Below are 23,262 nucleotides of genomic sequence, written 5' to 3'. Positions count from 1 at the left end.
TGCACCAGCCCTTGCCTTCTTCAGCTCTGGGAGTCATCATCTTAGATTCAGGTGTGGGAGGAGAGAGTGGTCAATGTAGGTGCATCAAGTGTACAAGAAAGGTGAGAGGAAATACACTAGCAAAAGGCCATGTGATTTTGAAGTTCATCACAAGGCCTGCATGCAAAGCACCAAAAAAAAAAAAAAAAAAAAAAAAAAAAAACTACCTCGCACTCTCCACAACTGACACATGTAGTTCCCAGAACTGTAACGAATAAGCAATGCCAAAGCCAAATGGCCTTGTACTGGGAGCCAGCCTTTTGGCTTTTTTAATGCTTGTTTTGGCATGGAATTTGCAAAACTTAATTGTTGTGGAAGCCATCGGACCTGTATCAAACTAAAACAAGCATTTACAATGCAACGGGTCTCGCGTTTGCTCATGTTAGAGCTGATCGCGTTGTAAACTCCTAACCCGACTTTTCACCTATCGGGCAAAAGTGCATTTAGGTACATAACCCGAAAAAGTGAAATTAACTATGTAAAGCGCTCGACTTCTGCCAAGTGAGATCGCGCTCGTAAATTAGAGAAAAAGAAGTCCACGAGCCGGACAGAAAACAGCGAGCTTCGCATGTTTTCTGTACTTGGTCGTTGCGCTCTAGGAGGGCTAGCTACCGGAAAAGGCATGACGTATTCGTGCCTTCGACTAATGAAAGCAAGCAGATTTTATTAGGCAAGCCCATGAACCAATAAAAAACACTGACGTGAAGTTGACAGGGCTCCGAGCCCTTTTCTAAATACTAAAGCGTCTTGCTGCGATACGCATGCAACGCAGGCTCGACCCTAAAAATACGCCACAGACTAAAGCAAAAATATTTTGGGGCCCAAAGAAGCACATATTGGCATGAGTACTCCCTAGCACAGATGGAACAACTTTGTGCGTGGAAGTGCCCTTTGTGAAAGGGCGAAATGCAGCCACTCTCACTGAAGTTAGCAATGGCTGAAGTGGGCTGATCCACTGTCACATGCTTTATGCTGTATTGGGCGGGGAAAAATGCGAAATGCACAATAACAGACCAATGAATGGAGAGGGATGGCTGAAAACCCCTACAAGTAATTATATTGTATATACAATATGTGAAATCTAAAAGGTCTAGCTAATGCCATACCTAAAAAGATCTCATATTGCAGGACATGCACTATAAAAGTGAGAGGAAGGAGGCCTGGTAGCTGAAAAGGACACCAATAGTGGTGCAAGCATAAATTGGCATACCGGCAGAACTAGCTGTTCATCAGCGCAAATACCTCTGTGAACCAAACTCTACATTATATTAACAACGCATTATATTAATGTCAAACCAAATACCTTGATGTCACAGTGGGAATTCTCTTGTAACTGCACCCCTTTAGCATATGCTGCACATAATTCTACATGATGGTTTGTTTTTTCACTAAGTTAAGACCATTAAAACAGTGGCTTAAGTCCCTAAGAACAAACTTGTGTCAGCAAACAGCAATAGCAGGACAATATCAATTTATCTGTTTTGTTTTTAAATGGGGGTGCAGGGGTCAACTGAGCAAAGAGAAGTAATTGTGCTGGTGGTACCATGAATAGTAAGACAGCTCTTCTGGTGGCACAGAGACACTGCTTTCACTTGGGTGTAGGCCAAATTGTGTGGCTGATGCAGTCCATCCAAAAGCTATGTGGCAGCCTCTCCTGGTACCTTTCACAATTTCCTGATGCATCATGTTACAGTTGTGGTGCTTCAAGGCTTCAGTTTCTCATTATTCATTCTTTATCCTAAAGTATACAAAGAGTGATGGATGGAATGCTTGAATTAATCTCAGTCACTGATAATTACTCTGGCCGCATCCCAATCCATTGTTATTTTGTACACAATGCCACCTCACTTTGGAACCAGCTTTATGAAAATCAGGTCTTGACCCTGCTCCAATGGGATCAGTCGAGCCCGAACTGCAAAGCCAGATCCTGCCTGAACCAGAACACAAGCAACTCCGAACTGGTTGCCTATGGCTGGATCCAAACTTAAGTGGCATGGTGAGCACAAGAACAAAGGGTTGGGATGCTACCTCAAGCGATTGCCAGTGGTTAGACAAATTGCAAGCATTCCTTCCATCACTTTATGTGTGCTTCATTCTTTATCATATGCGCTTCATATCTGGCTCCTGCTCATGCTGAGAGCGAACGTACCTTTCATTTCTGACTGACACCTCGCATCAGTAACCTGCATTTTTGTCGTAGGTGCCAACCTGCTTCAAAAAATGTCTGGCATGTTGTTTTACTATAGAGCCGGTTGGTCTCCTCTCCATCACTGGATGATTTAAATGTAGCTATGGAAACTTCCCAGAAGGCCATAAACTTATCCAGGAATGCCCAGTATCTGCAACTGTTCTAGACCTTTTCAAAGACTTTAAAAGGCCTGCGTTCCATTACGTGTCTCTTATGAACGCCAGACATGATATGTCAGCCTTTCAGGTTCTACTGTGTCTGAGAGGTTTCTTGAGGAGACGAGTTTGATTTTGAATGTCCTGTAGAGGCAGGCTCTTTGGAGGAAATGCCTCATCTGCCGCAATGAACAGACCTTTATCCTTGCATTCCCCTAGCAATGATGAAAATCATTTAATCAAAGGGAAAGAGTTAGCACATCAAAATACTGATGGCAGATGAGATTGGGCAATAAAAAAAAAACAAAAGAAAGAAGCAGGTAATAAAAGAGAGGCTATCAGTTTTTCTTTACACCCCGAGCACATTACTTCAAATAACGTAGTGGATTCTGCTAAAAATAAAAGGTAGTAGTGGTCTATGTAAAGACCCTTTGACCCACATGCAGTGCACAATTCTTCAAGCTCTAAAAAAAAAAAAAAAAAAAAAAAAAAAAAAAAAAAAGGTGAAACTCATTTTTAGTATCCCATTGTCGTAACTCCAATTTTCAATACTGTGATCTTTCTGAATATTTCTCTGTTAAGGAGGGTGTTGTGAGGTCCTATGATCCACCTAACCTTAATTGGGCTAAAAGTATAATTCCCGTCTTGAAACTGGTTACTTTTTTAAATAAAAAAATATATATATTGCAATTGTTTGTAAAGGAATTACAAACAACGAATATAACAATATCAGCATAAGTCCCCAATGTGACTGCAATGTGTATAAAATCGCAAGAATCATCTGTAAGTGTCTTGACTAGATATTTAAAACATGTTTTAGAAATACAGTAGTCAACAAAATGGACATCACTATGGTAATGCCCAATATTGCAGGCAGACAAAGGAACAGAGCCAAACAAAAGTGAAAAAGAGAAAACATAATAACGATCAGCCTAGTAAAAATGCTAACTTTATGAAATGGGACAGAGGGTTAGTTAATGAGAATGTCACGTAATGTATTCTGTCCTAATCCCATCACTGCTTGCCGGTAGTTTGATACCGGTTCTTTAACGACTTAGGAGCCTACTTAGCACCTTCAGGATAGACACCACCTCAACTTGGAGAGTGGTGCCCTTGGGAATACATTTAAAATTGAGCAAGCTTGTGGCAATGTAAGCACATATATATATAAATCACTACATCAAGACAGAGAGGAGTTTCCCAGAACTTCCTTCAAGGCAAACATTAACACTGCCCTAGAGCTAGACCCAGATATGCTTTTCTTCCATTAACATTCGATTATAGGCCCACATAATGGTACAGGCAGAGATTGGGCGTACTTGCCTAGTTAAATCACTGAACTTAAGAGGTTTGTTAACTAATATTTTGCAGTCTACAAATGAACCTACAGTGTCTTAGGTACCTATCCATCATGAGATCTCTATAGGTAGGGCCATAAACTTATTTGTAATGTTGGTATTGCAAACACATCAATTTCCAGAGAAGCATAAGGCGGTTTCAAGATAAAAACTGATTGAAAACACGATGACCTGGCCGATTCCCAGCCAGGTTCCAATATGGGTTGTGCAGATCCCTATTTGATAAGAAAATACACCACCATATGGCTATAATCACCTCTTAATACAAACAAACGGGCATACATTAAAATGGTTTTCCAAAAAAGGTTTATCTGCAGATTTGGCAAGGTTGTTCAATAAAGATTACTTTTCTGTGGACAGGGAGTCCTCTTACTGCTGAGGCCAATATTATTGTTGAAGTTTTTTTTCAAATGTGCAATTATGGGTAACAAATAATTTGGGTGAAATGAGTATTTCTATGATGGATATAGTAGCAACTGGTGAATGAATGATGTTGCAAGTGAAGAAAACTGATTCCAATGTTTAGAAGTGCGTTTATTCATGTAGCTTAGTTATGCCACATTTTTGTGTGAGGCACCATTTTATTAAAAGTGATGCCGTTTTCTGGTGTCCATCTTGCTCCTGCTCATTTCCCACCCAATCAGTGTCCAGTTGTAAGTCTTCTCTCCCCATAGATTCCGTGGAGCACGGTGTACTGTGGCAGAGTTAGTATCTTTCCTTATACAGCATGTATTGTGAATTAAGCATTCCATTGTGTTCCTGACGTATCATTTTTTTGAAGAACACTTCCACTGGAAGTTCTGATGCAGACTTGCAAACACACTAACGTATGAGCCTTTCTTTGACAATGTTTCATATTGTATTTTAAATCTCTGGATTACTATTGCTGACGAAGCTAACTGAAGGATTTTATCTTAAAATGGGTAAGTGCTAAGGGGCATAAAGGCTACAAACTTGATCCCTTTATGTCTGATGTAAGATAATGGTGATCATGTCACACCGAATCTGCAGTTTTGCTCAATGTGTATACAAACTCCTGGTATTTTAGTTTTGAAGGTGACTTCTCATTTTCTTGCCTAGACTGTATGTTTGCTTTGATACTTTTTCTTCTATCTTTATGATGATGTCAGTTCTCTCTAAGAGTCTGACTTTTTGAATTTTGAGGGGTTTTCATGCTTAATTAGGACTAAAAGATTATGGATTTCAGATTTTGTACCTGAGCCTTCATGATATTCACAGTATTGCTTATATTAAGATTTCTGTAATAAACCTTTAAACTGATTTCTAATCTGTTACTCGGTTATTGAGCAGTCCCAGTTACTATTTGATTTTACTCTGTTAATTTTATTTGGATTCGGACTCCCACATTACCATAAAAATTCAGCTTACCTAAGGTGGGCAGTGTGCATTTCTTCAGAAAAAGCCTCACATTTTGAAAGGGAATTTCCGTTTTCTTTTACAGCTCAGATATTACTTTGCTTGAAAAAAGAATCATGATCCATTATACATACAATTGTACCATGTTCCCAACTCTTGTTTCAGTTGCCAGACTCCTCTTCCAACTAACCTACCTCCAACAACAGCATTATAAGTGAAAAGATCTTTTAGAAAAGATTTATGGGCCATATTTATAAAACAAATTCATGCAACAAGCCACCTTGTTGTGCTGCGCTGTGTGAAAGGGAAAGAACAGGACTGCACCATATTTACCATTACAGGGCAAATTGCTTTCCTTCCCTAGCACCAGCACACTTTGGCTGCCTAGTACCAACGCAGGCACCCTTGAGTCACGTTACAAGGGTGCCTGCATTGCACACAGAATTGTTTTTATGCTTGAAGGAGTACCTTATTGCACAACAATAATCCTCAGAAGCATTTCCCCCTTTGAAGTGTGCTGCATAATGCAGCACACTTCGAAAGAGGAAACAATGTGGAGAAATACATATTTTTCTCCTCTTTGCGCCTCTGGTGGGAAAGTGTCCAATTCTGATGCATTCCAAGGTCTACCAATGTTGGTAAATCTGAGAATCTGTCAGAATACATGGATCGATGTATGGGAACATCCAAGCTCCACCCATGGCACGCCTCCATATCACGGAGTGATGCAAGGTGGCATTGTATGACTTGATAAATATCATTTAAGTTTTGTGTCATCCTTGCGGCGTGAAATGGTGATGCAAAATCTTGATAGATATGCTCCTTAGACTACTTTTAAACATGAGAGATCTCAATCTATCTAGTGCACACACACTTTACAGGGGTGTGGAATTCCTATAGCCTGACACCCAGCACATATTGTTGGACACCAAGGACAACAAGTTTTCACGTTTATTTTGTCCTTGGTACAAATAGGTTCAAACCCCTTTAGCTACCAGTTTACAGGAAAGGGAACTGTCTGCAGCTGAGGTAATATTTGTGTCCTCATGTTAATGCTGTTAGAACTTGCATTTATGGTTCATTAATGTGAAGCCTTTATTATTAGGGTGAGCGCTCTAAATAAACGTAAGGTCACAATGCACTACTGGCAGTGGTTCCAGTAAAAGAAAAAAGTGTGCACACATGTTAGAAAAGTTTAACAATATGAGGCTCTGTATAAATGCTCCCAGAATGCTCTCTGATTAGATGCATGTGTTTATAGAAGTTTGTAAGCAAGACTGGTGATTCCTTGATTTCAAAATAAATTGTTCTAAAACAATTGCAAGTAGGAAAAAACGTTTTGCTAAATTACTGTAAAAGTTTAGGTACTATTTCTTTGAAGCATCATTTAGTAAAATGTGCTGATGCATTCTAGTATTTCCAAAACATATTCAAAATGGAAAATCAGTTTAACTACTTTCAACAAGATTTTGGGAAACATGAAAATAAACAAGAATTGGCAAAGCCACCTGATCCGACATTGGTTGTCAGTCTTTCGGTTTTGTCAATGCGTGTCTTGTTTTGACATGGCTTTTGTAACACTTTATTGTTGTGGGAACTGCTAGGTCCTTACCATTGTAACAAACATTGTCAAAAAGCAAAAAAAAAAGTTTTTTTGTCTCAAAAAGCACACATTGCCACAGTAGTTCCTGCCACTGAACAAAACTACTTTGTGTGCCAGTATGCTACTTTTCAAAGAGCAGAATGCCATCACTCACAGTAAAGCTAGCCGATAGAGAGAGAAATAGAATTTTAATAAAAACAAAAAGTCTTTGTTAACACCAGACCTAATTAGGGCCCAATTGTTAAGGAAAGTCAAAAGGGTGCACTCATTGTATATGTCTTTGCATTAGTGGCTTTCATGAATTCACAAGAACTTACAGAATCAGACCAGGAAATTGTACTCCTAGAAAATATTTGTGAACTGTATTTTAGCACACGCTAATATGCTTGTGTAGATTTCCTCATGCGAAAATCTATTGAGCATTTACAAGTTCACTTTCCTATCAACCACGTTTATTCCCAACCCTGAAAGAACTTCTACATTTGCCCTTGTCAGGAGTACATTTCCAACCTTCTCATTATGGGAAAAGAAAAGGGAAGAGCTGGTGAAAATCCTTAAAACATGCAAGTTAGTTGGTTTGCACAGACTAGGCATTCCAGGCCTGAAATGATTGCTTATTGCTTCCTCTAGCCCCAATATGTAGATCTGCAGAAAGGTGGCAAAATAAAGAAATTGCTATATTAGGGCTTGGAATTGCTAGTATTCAAACCCTACTATAGTATTAGCCCTGGCATAACCAGGGAGGCTATTATCAGACGTCTTACATAATGAGATTGCTGCCATAACGTGTTGCGGATCTACATGGCACCAAAGGGACAAGTAGATTGTTTTACAGGACAAGTAGATTTAAGAAGCAACTTGTCCTGTGGACAAGTTGATATTTTATTAAATTCCACACTACTGCTTTGTAATAGAGGACATTCGTCTTCTCTGGGGCACCCTCATAAAGGGAGATTGCAACATGTGCCAAGACAAAAAAAACTTTAGCCTAAGAGGTCCATGAAACCTTTATCTTTTTATAGAACCTAGATTGTATAATACACCGACAGAAAGCAACTCAAATAGAATTGTGTGGTTTCTTCATAAACTCTTTAGCTTTGAGTCTCAACCTTCCCATTTGCAGTACTTGGGGCAGTATTTCAAAATTGTTGCAGGAATGTGATGGGCATTTGCACCTGTTTCTGCGCTCACACTGTAATCTTGTATTACAAAAGGGAGTGTATCTGGTTTTAGGGCCTCTTCTATATTACGTATTGCGCAGACACAAAGTTAGCTCGTACACAATAGCAAGTGTAGGTTCATCATTTTCATGGGGCATAATCTATGCAATGTAGGAATGCTTTGGCCTTTGTGCATGCTTCAGATTCAGGAATAGTGTACATGCAAAAAGGTGCAAGCAGACACACTCAATATGCACCACACAAGAGGTGGTGGAAATCTCATATCCCAAGTCCCATTAAGGAAGTGCCAGGAGAGTCCCAGTCATCCACTTGTCCGCTTTTCCTGTGAAAAGGATGCAGACATAGACTGTATCCTATGGTGGGAGGGTCCCTGGCCCCTTCCAATAACAGGGAAGGATAGCCCTTGTATAGACAGTGATAGCCTGGTAGAGGTTATACTGTTAGCACTAGAGGCACTCTGCACCCCGACCCGTGACAACAGAGCTAATGCCCAGATTGAGGCTGATTTTGTTAGCACTGCACCCACCCTTTTATGTTCTTGAGAGCACCCAAAAATAGTTTAACTGAGAGGAAAGGGATGAACCGCCACTCTGTGTTTTTGGGCAGGCTGGTCTTCGGTACATGCACTAACGTGGAATGCTCTGGGGTTATTGGCTGCATAACACAACCCCATATCAATCATTTAAGCTATTTCACATACTATATTCTGCACTTCCCTATCCCTGCAACATCGTCAAAGACTAGAGTGTCTACTTTCTTTCTCAATTAGGCAAACATTTTGTGCTCTCTTCATTACAGAGCCCCTTTGTAAAAACTCAACACCCTAGGAAAAGTCTGATGTACTCAAACATCAGTCTCCTATCAAAGGACAACACGTTTGTGCATTTGTCTGCCTCGAATAGCCATGTCATTTTGTAAATATTATGGATACGACAAAAAAAAAAAAAAATCCAGAACCCGAGATGTGATTGATGCTCCAGAAGAAAACAAGCATGGCAAAGATGATAGGTCTCACCTATGGAACAAATATTGGCTTGATCAATTTTGTAGCCATATTCTACAGCAGAACAGATGCTGTAGAGCATGGTTGAAAGAAAGATAAACAAAAACAAAAAAAGCGATATTACGTAGCCAGCGCTGACTGCAAGGGGCAGTGATCCATTTTCTCAGTATGGGATTATTCTCTGCCTACACACACAAAAAAAAAATGTATCTGCTGAAGTTCACTGTGTTGGCCTCAGATTAAGACATCTCTGAAAAAGCCATTTAAAGAAGGAAGCGCTTCACCGTCTGCATCCTGTAACCCACTGTCATGTCTTTTTTTTTTTTTTTTTTTTTTTTTAAATGGCAGGACAGCAGGGGGCAAGCAAAGATATGGGCAGGGGTGGGCCAGATAAGTATCACGAGGGAGGGACAGATCAAGAAACAATGCAATGGCGGGAAGGAAAGTGGCACAAGTAAAAGGAAAAAAAAAAGGACCTCTGAAATGGGCAAGCAGTGGAAGGACACTGGGCAAGGAATGCATTATTTGGCAATGCTCCAGGGTAAGGAGAAACACAAGAAGTGGTAGGGTGGCTAGCACTGACCACAGAGAAGCAAGGAAATGAGTGACGATGAAGCCAACCAATGGTAAGCAGTGTGCAGGCTCAAAGCCCCCTGAAAGTAAACAAAAAGTCTCACAAGTGGCAGTGGGGCGGGGCAAGGTAGGAGGCAAACTGTTAAAGAGGCAAAGGTGCCCCCCAACTCTACTGAAATAAATAAAATAACCAACAGCACCCCCAAAACATTTAGGGGCACTAAGGTGAAGTCAGAAGATTGTTTAAATAAAGGGTGGGAGAAGTGTCTTGCATAAGGGGAAACATCCTTTATCACGGAGCCTCCTTACCACACAGTTTTTTTTATTTTTTTTATTAGCACACTTTTTATGTTATTTGAGTCATTTTAAGATTTAAGGATGGGTGACGAGGGTTCAGGTGGGCAGAGGTAAAGGGAGTTGAGGGCTCACAGGTGGGTGGAGGTAAAGTGGAACATAACCCTTTTGAAATCAGCATGTGATTGATGATGACTAAAACAGCCTCTAAATTATAAAAGAGGTATCCAGCAAATAAGTAAATGTGAGACAGTGGCAAACGTTAATTCACAAAAACTCAATCTGTATGGCTACAGTCTTTAACGAAGGAAGAATGTTTACAGTTCCATCAATAAAAGCAAAAGACGGCCACAATGTATGTTTTGGAAATTGGTCACATGCCACAAAGTTTCATCATTGCCAGCTGTTTGCATTTCAGCTCTTGGAAACATCGGGAAGCGCAAAAAAGTTGCCCTGCAAACACAAGCAAATAAGTACCGCAATCTGGGTACACTCAGTGCAGAAGAACAACAATCAAGAAATCAATCAGTATTTGGTTCATCCTCCAGGAAAGAAAACAAAAACATATAGACAAAGTGAAGTAGATGGGCTTTAACTAATAAAAAAGGAAAAAAAATAGGACTGTCAATGTGAGAGCTGGAGGCCCATTTTTAAAGGCTTTTTTAAAGAAACAATAGATCATCGCAAAGCAACACCTGTGTCTCGGGTGATACCTAAACCCCGGCCTGCCTGGAAATCCTCCTTACTATTCACAGCCAGGACTGAGTACCAGACAATATTGCAGTCAGGAACTTGGAAAAGAAATGGGACATAATTTGATACATGTACAGATGCACTAGATCAGACAAATAATGGTAAGGTGTTTATAGATGTAACAAAAGTTTGTTTACTCAATCAGGTTTTGGGTCTAGTAATCTCGTCCGGGCCGGAATGAGAGGACTGGAAGATGCAGACTGTGACAAATATGTTAATTTTCGTTAAGAGGTTTTCAAAAGAGTTACTTTATCTGAATACAAACTGCAGAATTTCTGTCCCCGAGTTCAGCTCAACCAGGTGTGCTGAGTGAATACTGGTTGATATTTTGCAGTTTAATATATTGATGTCTGTATACCTGCATTCATAGTTCCAGTGGCTAATCAGCATAGCTGTACTTTTCGTGAGTACAATACACAGATTTTTTTCAAAATTGTTAAAGTAACTTATTTTCATATGAAGTGCTTCACTTCTAATTTCAGCAAGGTTTAAAACAGCCATTAAGTGATAAGAAACAACATTAATAAGAAGCAAGTTTATTTTTTTCTAAGCACTGCACATAATTTTTCCAAAACACTCAAAATATTACACACATACCATGTTTGGATCGATACTATATGTTAGGAGAAACCGGTAATCAACAAAAAAACACGAGAAGTTAATTTATTTCAACGTAAAACATGCATTTGTTTGCCTTCACTCCGAATGTATTTATTTAAAATCCCACAAATCTCTTTAAAAAATATGAACACTTGCTCGTTTCCGATAAAGTCATTTCAAAACTGAAATTGGCACATATCAGCAACCAGCTTTTTCCCACGATAGGTTAACTGAGGACACCAATGCAGAAGAAATGTATTATAAGGCAAACTAGGCAATATTCGAAGAAGTTAGGGACAATATTCAAAATATTTTAGTTTGAAGTGCGCATTACGACACAACAAGCGCAATAACAATTCATGGATAACTTTTAAAAAATATACGTGAAAGAGAAACTGTGAAAAATAGTAAAACGATGGAGCCTTACATTTCTCCCAGTCGTTGATTTTCTAAGTCGCTGGGTCCTGTGAATGAGCAGATAAGAGTTACTCAGACCCTTCCAAACGAACACGAGAACAGTTCTTGCGTAGGGAAGGTGCGAGGGTCTGCAGCAACACACAGGAAGTCACTAGCCCGCACCTTGTGCAGCACGCGCCCGCTGCATTGATTCTAGCGCGGTTTCCTTCTCCGCGAGGGCATGCATTAGCACACCCACGGTAAGGGTCAGGTCTCGGAGGCGGAGCTCCGCCAGGGTTCACTCGGAGGGCAGGGCTCTGAAAATTGGTTTGCAGCAGCTGCCATCGCCCCCATGGCTGGCACTTTCTCAGGGTTAATGGCGCGCAGGTGCTGGGAAGGGAGCCAGTGAGCTCGACCTTAAAGTTATCTGAGACAGAGCGAAAATCTTGTATTAACGAGAAAACACGTATCTGTTACTTAAACAAAGGATGAGATTTAAAAAAATACGTATCTTCATGTTTTCAGACTCCACAAGTCACATGGATTCATGGTTACTCATTGACAATGCCTGCAAACCGCTAAGTAAGCAAATGAAACGCTTGTAATCTTACTGGAACGAGTGTTTTCGCTTCGGCAAACCTGTCTGGTTTGCTGTTTCTATTCATGAACATTGTGGTGTTCTTCATCATAGTAATGCAATAGTAATAGTATTTAAATAGCGCTTACTACCCCTGACTAGGTTGAGTTGAGTGTATGGTGGACACTATGTACGTGGACTGCGGCTAAAACATTCCAAATGCATTAAAATGTCTCGGGAGTCGGATTAGACATCTGCAGTTCCCCAGAGACGCGTGTAGCCTGCAGGTTATAAACAGTGAGCCCACTTGCATAGTTCTGAGGGCATGAAATGAGTTTGCTGGGCGTGTAATAAAGTTTACATTAAGAAGCCAGTGAGTGTGACATAGTCAGTGAGTTTATTAGCTGGCCTGGCCCCATGCCATGGGAGACTTCTTCAGGCTGTCTTAACCTTTGAGTCAATTGCGCTTTGCATGCTGGAACTTGTAGGGCTGTTCAAATAGGAAGGACAACTGAAAGCTTTATTATTCTGAAAGGCCAGCACTGGCTGAAATAGGCTCTCACGACAAGAGACAAGTTGCCAGCGATTTTATGCGGATGCCAGCCTGTCAACTGTGTCGCACACTGACAGTGGTGCTGGAACAATTTTCGTAGCAGTGGTGCTGCCATTAATGAAGTCATAAGGATTACTCGAAGAACAAGTGTAGCAAATGTATTCAGCGGTAGAGTGGTAAGGGTGTGGTGTTTGAGGTGGTGGTGCATTTATTTTGGAGCACTCGTGCATAAATATATTTCTAATTCTTCGTGTTGTGGCTCACTATTATTTGCAGCTAGCGCATTTTCTAATGAAATCGGAACACAGGGTGCAGTGACGCGCTGTTTTACTGATAAAACTATAAAGCTTCCCAATGACAATGTGTGGAAATCGTATTTCAGCAAATATTTATCATGTGTGCATCACCAAGTCAAGTGTCTTGATTTGTTTAGGTCCTCTTAACATATTTTTCCATCACACTTCAGAATTACAAAACTGCTGATATGTTTTGAAATATTCCTACAGTTAATTTACAGGTATTTAAATGTTGTTGTGTACTAGGAAAAATGACATCCTACAGTCTTTCCTTCCAACTCCCCGTCACTCCTTCGAGATTGTTAGATAGGCCACTTACAATATCCTCTAACTTTGCAGTCAGAGAAAGAAATACATGCTAAAAGAATAAGCAGCAATTTGTCAGCGGACATAGCCTGACATTTGACCTCTGTCTATCATCATGGCACAAATGGCGGCCTGCAAGTCACATGGGGGCTTTATCCTGACCTCTAGTTTACACCACAGAAGAGAAGGGGGATTTCCACCATCCCTATTCCCAGATGAATGTCGATCCATTCCCTGTGGCATCAAGATCCCAGATAGGATGCAGATGAGATAAATCTAAGACACACAGCACCAGGTGCACTTCTCCATTTTGTCCTGCCTGAACAAGCAAAATCTCGAAGCTCCTCACACTCACCATATTGAGGCAGGTTGTTTGTCCGTTCATCTGTCCACCCAATGCTGAGCCAACCATGCATGATCAGCATAATGTCCTCAAAGCGACAGCAGAGGTTTCTACTGCCATTCAAGACACTCCAAAGCTTTCCTAGTCTAGTTAACCATGGTTGTGTAGCGGGAGTCCAAAAAGACAAAAGGACATGGGAGCTCAGTCTGGATGCTCATGACCTCACAATCACAATCTCTGTGATTCTCTTTGGACATTTGAGTACATTTGGATGGTGGTTGCATTCCACAAGATTATTAGATGAAAACAAGGCCTTGGAGCTCCAAAGAGACATTCCTGACCCCACCACAGCTACCTTAAGATGGTTCATTCAGTACAGTGGCGATATAAAACTTGAGGCCGCCCCCCCCTAATAACCTTGAGGGCCCCCCCACATGGACCCAGTCAGGGGGCCTGCCACCCATCCACAGTGTACTGTGCTGAAGGCCCCCCCCCCCACTGCAGGGGCTGAGGGGGGCTTTGTTACACCACTCATTCAGTGCTTCAAATGAGCATAAAGAATAAGTAATCCAGAGTAATACCTGTAAAAAAGGTATTTATTAAATCCCACTGTTCTTTATCATAAAGCTTCAAATATGCTCAGAAAAGTAAAACTAATGGTATGTTGAGTGAGGGTTGGAAGGATGAGACCACATTTCATCCACCAAATTGCTGCAAACATTTGAGTTTGTGTGTGTGTGCTTTACTTGTGTGCATCATATTGATAAAGTAAGTTGGGTTGTATATATGTACTTTATGGTAGCATTTATAAAGTGCCTCTTACAGCTGAGGCGGCCACAAGCGTTCTGAATTAAATTTAGCTTTTGGCGCTTTCTTGAAGTGCATATGGTATGTGTTTTGTGAAGTGCCTCAAGTTCAAAGTCATGCTTTAAGCACCTCATTTTTTGCTACTCATTAGGGCCCATATTTATATTTTTTTGCACCGCATTTGTGTCATTTTTTGATGCAAAAGCGACGCAAACTTGCAAAAAACAATTGTATTTTGTAAGTTTGCACAGTTTTTGCATCAAAAAGAGGCGCAAATGTGACGCAAAAAAGTATAAATATGGGCCTAGATGCGGTCTGTTTTTCACTTTGATCAGTGCGTAAGGGGAAAACTCTGCTCACAAGCACTGATTTGCGTGGGACAGATACCACTGAAAAAGGACAATGTATCCTTTCCAGCTGTACATTTCCCAAATCAATTCCTGCTTGGGGATCGGAACAGGAGTGTATGGTTCCACCAACTAGACAGAAAGGAGGTGTAAGTGGTTCCTCCGGCATCGTCAAGTGCTTTTCTTTATTTTTGAAAATACTATAGCCTTTCTGTTCCTTCTCCCAAAAAGCTCACTAGGCACCACAGAATTTTTTTAAAAAAAAATATAAAAGGAGGGGTGGAGATGGCCCAAAAAGAGCCCAACAGTCTCTTTGTCCCCCAGAGGGTAGATTTTGTAGGTTTACCTCTGATCCCTTCCCCCCCCCAAAAAAAAAAGGGCAGAAAACCCACTAGACACCAGGGTATTGAAGAAGAAGAAAACAAATGGTGGTGGAAGCCCACACTGCCATCAACCTACCACCCTCAAAACGTCCTGTCACAGGCCACTCACCTGAATTCCCCAGGTTGTTCCGATGGGGTAATTATGGCCCCAACTCCCTCTAGGATCTTGCTGTGGTTGCAATGGTTCTGAACAAGCACTGCACTGGGGAAGGCCCCAAAGGGAAGGGGGATTGGAGGAGAAAGAAAGAAAAATGAACCACTCAGGTCTCAGCACACCCCCTTATCAAAGCAGGGACTGGTGGGTAGGATGTGCTGTCACAGGTTTCGGGTCCCCTTAGTTAAGAGGACTTCAGCAGGGGGAACAGGTCTGTAGAAAGAGACACAATTAGTTCACTCTGAACACAGCTTGATGTGGTGCATCAAAACATAGCATACCAAAATAAACGTACAGGTTAGAGTACATAGAATCTCAACAGGAGTTTCTTCACGTCAATCTTATCCAGTATAGCACATCAAGCCAACAAAGTTCCTTTCATGACCAAGTACCTCTGCGCACATTTTACACCAATAACACTGTAGACAATATGCTTTTGTCTCTCAATAAACTGGGCTATTGTTGCTTCACAGCAGCCAAGAATGTCCGTTAGCAGTGGTGAACAATTTTTTGAGTCACATAATATCAGACATTGCTTATGCACCCAATTGTTTCAAACGAAAGAAAAAGAATTAAAGCGCTCCAAGTTTTGGCACTGATCAGTTTTTCTCACAAACTTCCCACACAAATCAGATTTTACAAGTAACAAAAAAATAAACTATACTGTATTCATGCAGAATGTTTTTTTTGACACACCTTGCAAAATTGAAGTTCACGTATTACTTGCAATTGAGTTGTCCCTTTTCTCTTTCTGCAGGTAGGGAAGCCTGGAGCCGAAGCTGTGTGATGGGTGGTTGCTGTGGAAACATATTGTCCAGAAAGCCAAAGAGAGACGCCGGCTGATGAAAAGGGATCCATTGCCAGTATACAGGAAGACGCTTTGACCGAGAGGCTGGAGATTCAGTTAAGGAATATAGATGAGGCCAAGCAAAGGCAAACAAAACTGCTCTCTTTAAATAGACTTGTTGAGGGCGTGAGTCACTGCTTGCTGCTCTCCACGTGCAGCGGTTCAATTGCACGTGTAACTGGGGATGAATCATTATGTTTTGCAATGTGTACAAAGCAGTTGGTCTCAACAGTCAAGGATGTTTTTTCCTCATGTTTCGTAACGCACAGCAAATGGTTGTCAATTGTCAAACAATGTCCTTGCACATGATTTTGTTCAACAGGATGTGTTTAAACACTTTGAACTGCATAAAGAAAATAAAGTGAATCAAAAATACGTACACTTTCTTGCAAACTAACTCTACAAGGGGACTTGAGTACTACAATGCACTATTTATATACTGTATGAAAAAACAAAGAAATCAGAGAAACATGATGTCATGATTCCGTTTAGAGCATGCATACTTAGTTCCTGAATATTTTAAGCACATTCCATTGTAGTGTAACATTGCGCATGAGCGTGCAGTAGCACAAGGGAGTAGGGTTGTGACACAGCCCCAGCAGTCTTTCTGCCCCACCTGAGGAAGGTACCAGAAAGCCCACCAGACACCAGGGAAAATGTTATAAAAAGGAAGGAGTGGGGTAGTCTGCACAGCCATTGGGCTCAGCCTTCACCCAGGCCACTACACACCAGAAGGGGGATATGTGTGTGTATAACTGTAGCTCACACCCTAAGGTAACTGTAACTCACACCTCTGCCATACACAGTTTTTTTCCTCAATAATTTGACTGCTAATGTATGATTTATATTTTAATGACGTTATAAAAGTTGTCATGAGTGCTGTAATGCCTTGGGTAATTAGCAGTAAATGCTGAGGGCGTGAGTTGTAGTTGCCTTAGGGGGTGAGTTATATACTTCCTTGCTATAGTGTTGGCCTCCAATCAGATACCAGCATGGGGACAGTTGGATCAGCGGATGAACTGCATCCCTAGATATCTATAATTTTTACCTTTAATATCTCCAAAACTACTGAAGGGATTTACACCAATTCACAACAAAAACACTCTTTCTGGACCAACAGCTAGTTTTCTGCCAAATGTGGTGTAATTCCGTACAGCAGCTCGGGCTGTAGTCCTGTTCAAAAATTTGAAAAATCACCTTGACATAGAATGGGGAAAAGTGTTTTGAGACCCCTCTTCTTCTCGGCCCCCGCTTGACGGATCACCCCGAAAGTTTCAACACAGCAGCTGAACTGACTAAAGAATATGTTTTAAAACTTTTGCAGAGATGCGCCAAGCAGCGCCAAAGTTATTGGCAAAACAAAAAAAGGTCTGTCTATTGAAAAAATGGTCCTAAATATAAATATAACTACCTACTTGCAAACGCCAGTAGGTAATATATATATTTATGTATATATATATATATATATATATATATATATATACATTTCTTTTAGTGGAAAAAAATATGGTGTGGGGATGTCCCCCTATCCCTCACTTCTAAAGAACCACCAAAGTCTTTCTTCCTTCTCCGGGCCTAGAGCTTCCCCATTCCAGTAGCAAGTAATTGAACATTTGGATTCTTTTTCTTTTTGGTGTAGCTTTGACATTTGCTCCAGCAGAGAGGGGATAATTCCCAATTTCCTGTCACTTGTCATGGGGAATGTCCACACTATTCGGTGCTGGATCAGCTGGCAATCAGGGAATCCAACAAACCCTAGCATTTCTGAAACGTAGAGACCCAAACAAATCCAGAGTGGTGTGGCTTGCATTGATCCTGCTCAGATTTTTTACCCAGCATGTCTTACAACACTTAGACTTTGGTGAAAATCATGCATTTTCCTCACATTTCTGTGAGAGAAAGTTCAGGGATCCATAAAAATACCTGCAACCTACAGTTCCCACACTTCTCTCAATTAAAACAATATCTCGGTGGGTTGATTTTGGTGGTGAAAATTTGATGTCTCCCCTTTGCATTTTGGGTGCATTGGTGCTAAGCCCAGCCACACAAATGGGGTACCATTGTTAATGGAGAAGTATGGGAAAACAGGCTAGTAGAACATTTGTTATTATCAATTGAATTTCTCTCCATTTTTGGCTTCCAAATTTACACTAGTGTGAAAAAAGAACACATTTTTTCAAATACCCCCAAATTCGTGATAGAATGGATAACCCCAAGCTCTGAGCTTTACAAATCACCACTACTCATAAACACAGTTTCTTTGGCACATTTAAAAAAATGTATAGGTTTCCTTCATAGCCATTTTTCATCAATTAGATTTTTCCCATATGTCTTGAAGCAGAGTCAGTGTTTCATTCCTCTTACCACCACAAACTGCAAGTAGTTTGAAATGAGAAAAAAGGAAAATAGACTGCGAATTGGAAAAATTCAAAACATTTGCAAAACATGCGATGAATCTGTTTTTTTTTACAAATCTGATTATTCCTCAAAGCTGACATGATGATCTTAGCGCCGCAAACCATTTGTTGATGCAATTTTTAGAAAAATCACACTTTCTTGCACAGCAGTTTCTTCCCATACAATCAATCAATCAATCAAATAATTTCTTAAGCGCACTACTCACCCGGTAGGGTCTCAAGGCGCGGGGGGGGGGATGGTGGTGCCGGTTACTGCTCGAAGAGCCATGTTTTTAGGTGCTTTCTGAAGGTTAGGTCCTGGGTCTTGCGTAGGTTGGTGGGGAGGGAGTTCCAGGTCTTGGCGGCGAGGTGGGAGAAGGATCTGCCACCGGAGGTGGTGCGTTGGATGCGGGGGACTGTGGCGAGGGCGAGGTCGGCAGAGCTGAGCTGGCAAGTTGGTATGTGGAAGTTTACTCGTTCGTTGAGGTAGGCCGGTCCAGTGTCGTGGAGGGCTTTGTGAGCGTGGACAAGGACCTTGAAAATGATCCTTTTGTTGATGGGCAGCCAGTGTAGGAATCTGAGGTGGGTAGATATGTGTTTGTGGCGAGGGAGGCTGAGGATGAGTCATGCGGCTGCATTCTGGATTCGCTGGAGTTTTTCTTTGAAGTTTGGCTGGGGTCCCTGCGTAGAGGGCGTTGCCGTATTCCAGTCTGCTGCTGATGAGGGTGTGGGTGACTGTTTTTCTTGTTTCTAAGGGTATCCATTTGAAAGTCTTGTGTAGCATGCAGGGGGTGTTGAAGCAGGAGGATGATATGGCGTGATTTGCTGGGTCATGGAAAGGGATGAGTCCAGTATGATGCCAAGGTTGCGTGCGTGGGTGGTGGGTGCTGGGGGTGGTCCGAGGGTGGTCGGCCACCAGGAGTCGTTCCATGCTCTCTTGTTGTGGCCAACGATGATGATCTCTGTTTTGTTTGAGTTCAGTTTGAGGTGGCTTGTTGTCATCCCATTTAAAAAAAAATCTATTTTGGATATTTTCTTGTTTCTCCCCAGGGGAATCAACACATTCTGGATACCTTTAGAATCACTACATGTGGAGGAAAAAAGGACACAAATGTGGTGTGTATACTCTGTGTGGGAAACAAACTTTTGGAGGCTCATGTGCAAAGTGTTTCAAACATCAAAAATACTGCTCAGTACTGGGGCAGGAAAATCCTGAGCGGCTAAGGGGTTAATAGTATCTACACAAGAATGAGGCTCTTAAAACACAGCAATTAAAAAAATTAATGCTTCAGATTCCAAGTTGCAAACCCTATATACCTGCAAATGGAGACCTTCTTATTAAGAGCCCAAGATAGCCACATTATGTCCCACACTAAATGGTTAGCATGACTACAAGGAACCAGTGTGGCATCCCTCTACCGTGTCTCCCATTGGCCGAATGGCACTGATGAGAATGGTGGCAGCTTTACAAAGCCTACAAAATCTATGCAGAGCTGTCCTTATATATTAATCTCACAGTTCTTTCAACAGCTAAGTTCTGTGTTCAGGGAATTTTTCTGAAAAAGTAGGTGCCCAGTATATCCATTGGCAAATTTTGCAAATTGACTTTCAACAGTGGCCTGGGCATGACTGTCATGCTATAATTCCATCTGGACTCCCACCTAGTCATTATTAATAACTGGCTGTTTGGTCGGGGTCTGACCCTGTGTACACACTCTAGACACAGGCAACAGCTCAAAGGTTCACTAGCTTTATTCTACTTCCACTTTACTGTGATCCCCTTAGCACCAAAGTTAGGTCCCGCATGAGGAGTGCCCTGCATACTATGGATTGGGATGGGACACTGACCGCAGTATCTCAACTGTGGGTAGGCACTAGCCTCTCTCAAGTGGTGGCTCTAGCTGAGATTGAGGGATGGAACACGCTGGGACTCTCTACACTAAAGGAAGTAGTTACACCCAATTGCATGAAGCGATTTCATAGAGATACAGGTAGATTTTGAGTTTTTTCTTACTAATTCTTTAGATATTTACAAGTCTGCCATGTGTGATACACACATAGCACCGCAACAATAGCCATGTTAGATTTGAACCCTCATGAACCCAAGCTCACCTAGAGTGACTGCCAGGTAAAATATCCTTCAGAGTATACAGATCCCTGGTAATAAGCACCTCTGACATACTCCACTCCGAGGGAGACACGTGAGACAGATATCAGCATACACAAAGATACTGCCTGGCAGACAGCTTTAATGGCGCTACTGGAGATGTTTTCCTCAGCAAGATATAGGTTTATGCAGTTCCTCTACTTTTGGCATATTATCTCTCTGGATATTGGGTCTGGCATTTCCAGAAGAACTCCTTTCCAATCTGCCTGAAAAGCTAGACTGAGGAGGGAGACTTTATACACATAGCATGGGGAGTAGTGTTTTTGAACGATTGTGGGAAAATATAGCACTAATCCTTTCAGATGTGATATTACACAGCTGTGGAGAGTTGCACCAAGCCAAGTTAAAATGGAGGCAGGCCTAGACCTTCATAAAAGCATAGAGGGCCACTTTACAAGGCCCATGGTTGCTCACATAAACATCAACACACATTGGGGGAATGGATGAACTAGAGGGGTGTGTAGATAAGGACATTTATGATCCACTCACACAGGGAAACAAAGAAAGGACCGCAATACTGCAGGAAGTACCTGGGTACACATTCATAGTGGAGATGCATACAACTTTAAATTGACTTTGAATAATGTAATTGTCTGAGATGCTTTTTTGGTAGAATGCTAATAAACTGTTTTATTTTTTCCTGGTTAAAACATTTAGTCACTGTATAGAATTTGCTCATAGGCTCCTAACATTATTTCATTGGTGAAATTCACGAAAAACACATTTTTGGGAATGAGCGACAGTTGGTCAGATCAAAGAGTCCACTTGAATTCAACATAGCCAAGGATCTCTGTGTCTCTGTGATACTGGCTGCTTGCTCTAGATTTTTTGTAGTTGACACTTTGCAGAGATGCAAGGTGTTATAGTCCTTCTCTGGAAGCACACAACACCTGGAACACCCTTCCCTTTGTTAGCGCGCCTAGACCTTAGTAAGTAAACTTACAAGGGGACATGTATAGGTCGATGAACCTTTTGATTCGCATGGACTATCCTAGCTAGGCTAATGGCAGTCACACTAATGATTAATACGCAATTCAATAAACATTAGTCATCTTCAACAATGAAGCAGAAAATAGTACCCCATGACCCTCCAGTCCTGAATAACCACAGCTCACTATACGTTTTAGTAGTTTTATTCCTATTAGTTACAATACTAATTCATGAAAATTAGTTCAAACTCTATACAAGTCAACAAATCCGTATTAATTTCATTAGAAGGTGCCAAAAACATAGCCTAATCAAAACTTGAATCAGAGTACATTCTAAAGCAGTAGCATAAGTCAACAACTGAATCAGGAATGAATAAGTCAACATAAGTAGTAGAGCTCAGCAAATCAGTTTGTCAATCATTTGTCTCTGTGTTGTTAGTGCCATAAGGCAAGAACCTCACCTAACCCAGATTAGCATCAGCATGGAGGACTTCATGCGAAAACAGTTTAGAACAGAGGTCTCCAAACTTTTTAATGCCGCGACCCCCCAGCTGAAAAATAAAAATCTTTGGGTCCCCTCCTCAGAATTTGGCACAATTATTGTATATAGATGGCAATGTTTAAATATGTCTAGACCTATTTAAACATTGCAGTTAGGTACTGTTACCTTTTTAAAGATGCAAAAACATGCTTCTGCTTAAAACAAAGGCCTGTTATGTGTTTAATGCTTCTTCTGGCAAGAGTCTGGCGCCCCCCCTGTGAACACTTGAGGCCCCCCTAGGGGGGCCCGCCCCCAAGTTTGAAGACCTCTGGTTTAGAACATGAATTTGGAAAACATCTAACTAAGGAAAGAAAAACTATTTAAACAGCACATTTGGTACCTAGAAACAAAAGGCACACAATTTAATTCAGTCACATTGTCATATCTACCTATCCACGGTATGGATCAGCAACAAATCAGTCTTCTTCCTCAGGTCATCAATCGATCAGCATCACATCAGGCTCTCAAGAGCATGAGCCCAATGACAGAATCTCGAATCTTCTCTGCATCAATTTCGGAACAAGGTCTTCTCTACATCTGCAGCTAACATCTCTGAAGTCTTCCCTCTTTGTCACAACATTATATCAAAGTCACCCAGACTAGCCCCCAATTCCTAATTGGTCAAATAATCACACAATTTTACTTTGTCCAATAATTTTTATAGTTCAAATCTCTAATTCTAATATTACACAGTTCCCAGATTGTTGATTGGTTCACTTTGCGATGTGTTCATTATCCGGCTCATCAGGTATCGAAAATGTTGCATGTTCTCTGTGCGCTTTACACAGTAATTGATGCATTCTAGTTTCCATCGACTCCTGTCCATTGATTCATGCAAAGGTTTCAGCTAAGCAAATTTTGATTAAACAATAGGCAGTTCACAGTTAGTCTGATTTGTCAGCATCTTTTCATTGAACGTTAATATTCAGCTTCTGCACGAGGCCTGGCAAAACTAGGCCACGACTTGTGCTAAGTTAAGCTCTACAATATAATGCAAAACATAAGTTATATCTCTCATTATGACATACTACTACGCTATTCTAATACATTTTCAATATTTCACATATGTTAGTCGTTCTTTTAATATAATTTGTGA

The 23,262-nt window shown here is 41.1% G+C and overlaps 1 protein-coding gene across 2 annotated transcripts in view; it reads right to left on the bottom strand.

Annotated features, from left to right (window-relative positions):
* LOC138288027 (adipocyte plasma membrane-associated protein-like) overlaps positions 1-11,854 on the bottom strand; it is a 218,796-nt gene extending 206,942 nt beyond the window's left edge. For both annotated transcript variants that reach the window (XM_069229135.1, XM_069229137.1), the window contains exon 1: positions 11,552-11,854. In XM_069229135.1, the coding sequence (XP_069085236.1) occupies positions 11,552-11,553 (2 nt within the window). In that variant the 5' untranslated portion in view covers positions 11,554-11,854. The remainder of the gene's footprint in view (positions 1-11,551) is intronic.
* Between the last annotated feature and the right edge of the window lie 11,408 nt (positions 11,855-23,262).

This window comes from Pleurodeles waltl, chromosome 4_1 (genome assembly GCF_031143425.1).
Source record: "Pleurodeles waltl isolate 20211129_DDA chromosome 4_1, aPleWal1.hap1.20221129, whole genome shotgun sequence".
Taxonomy (NCBI): Eukaryota; Metazoa; Chordata; class Amphibia; order Caudata; family Salamandridae; genus Pleurodeles; species Pleurodeles waltl.
Note: the sequence above shows the minus strand (reverse complement) of the source record. Positions and strands in the feature narration are given on the sequence as shown.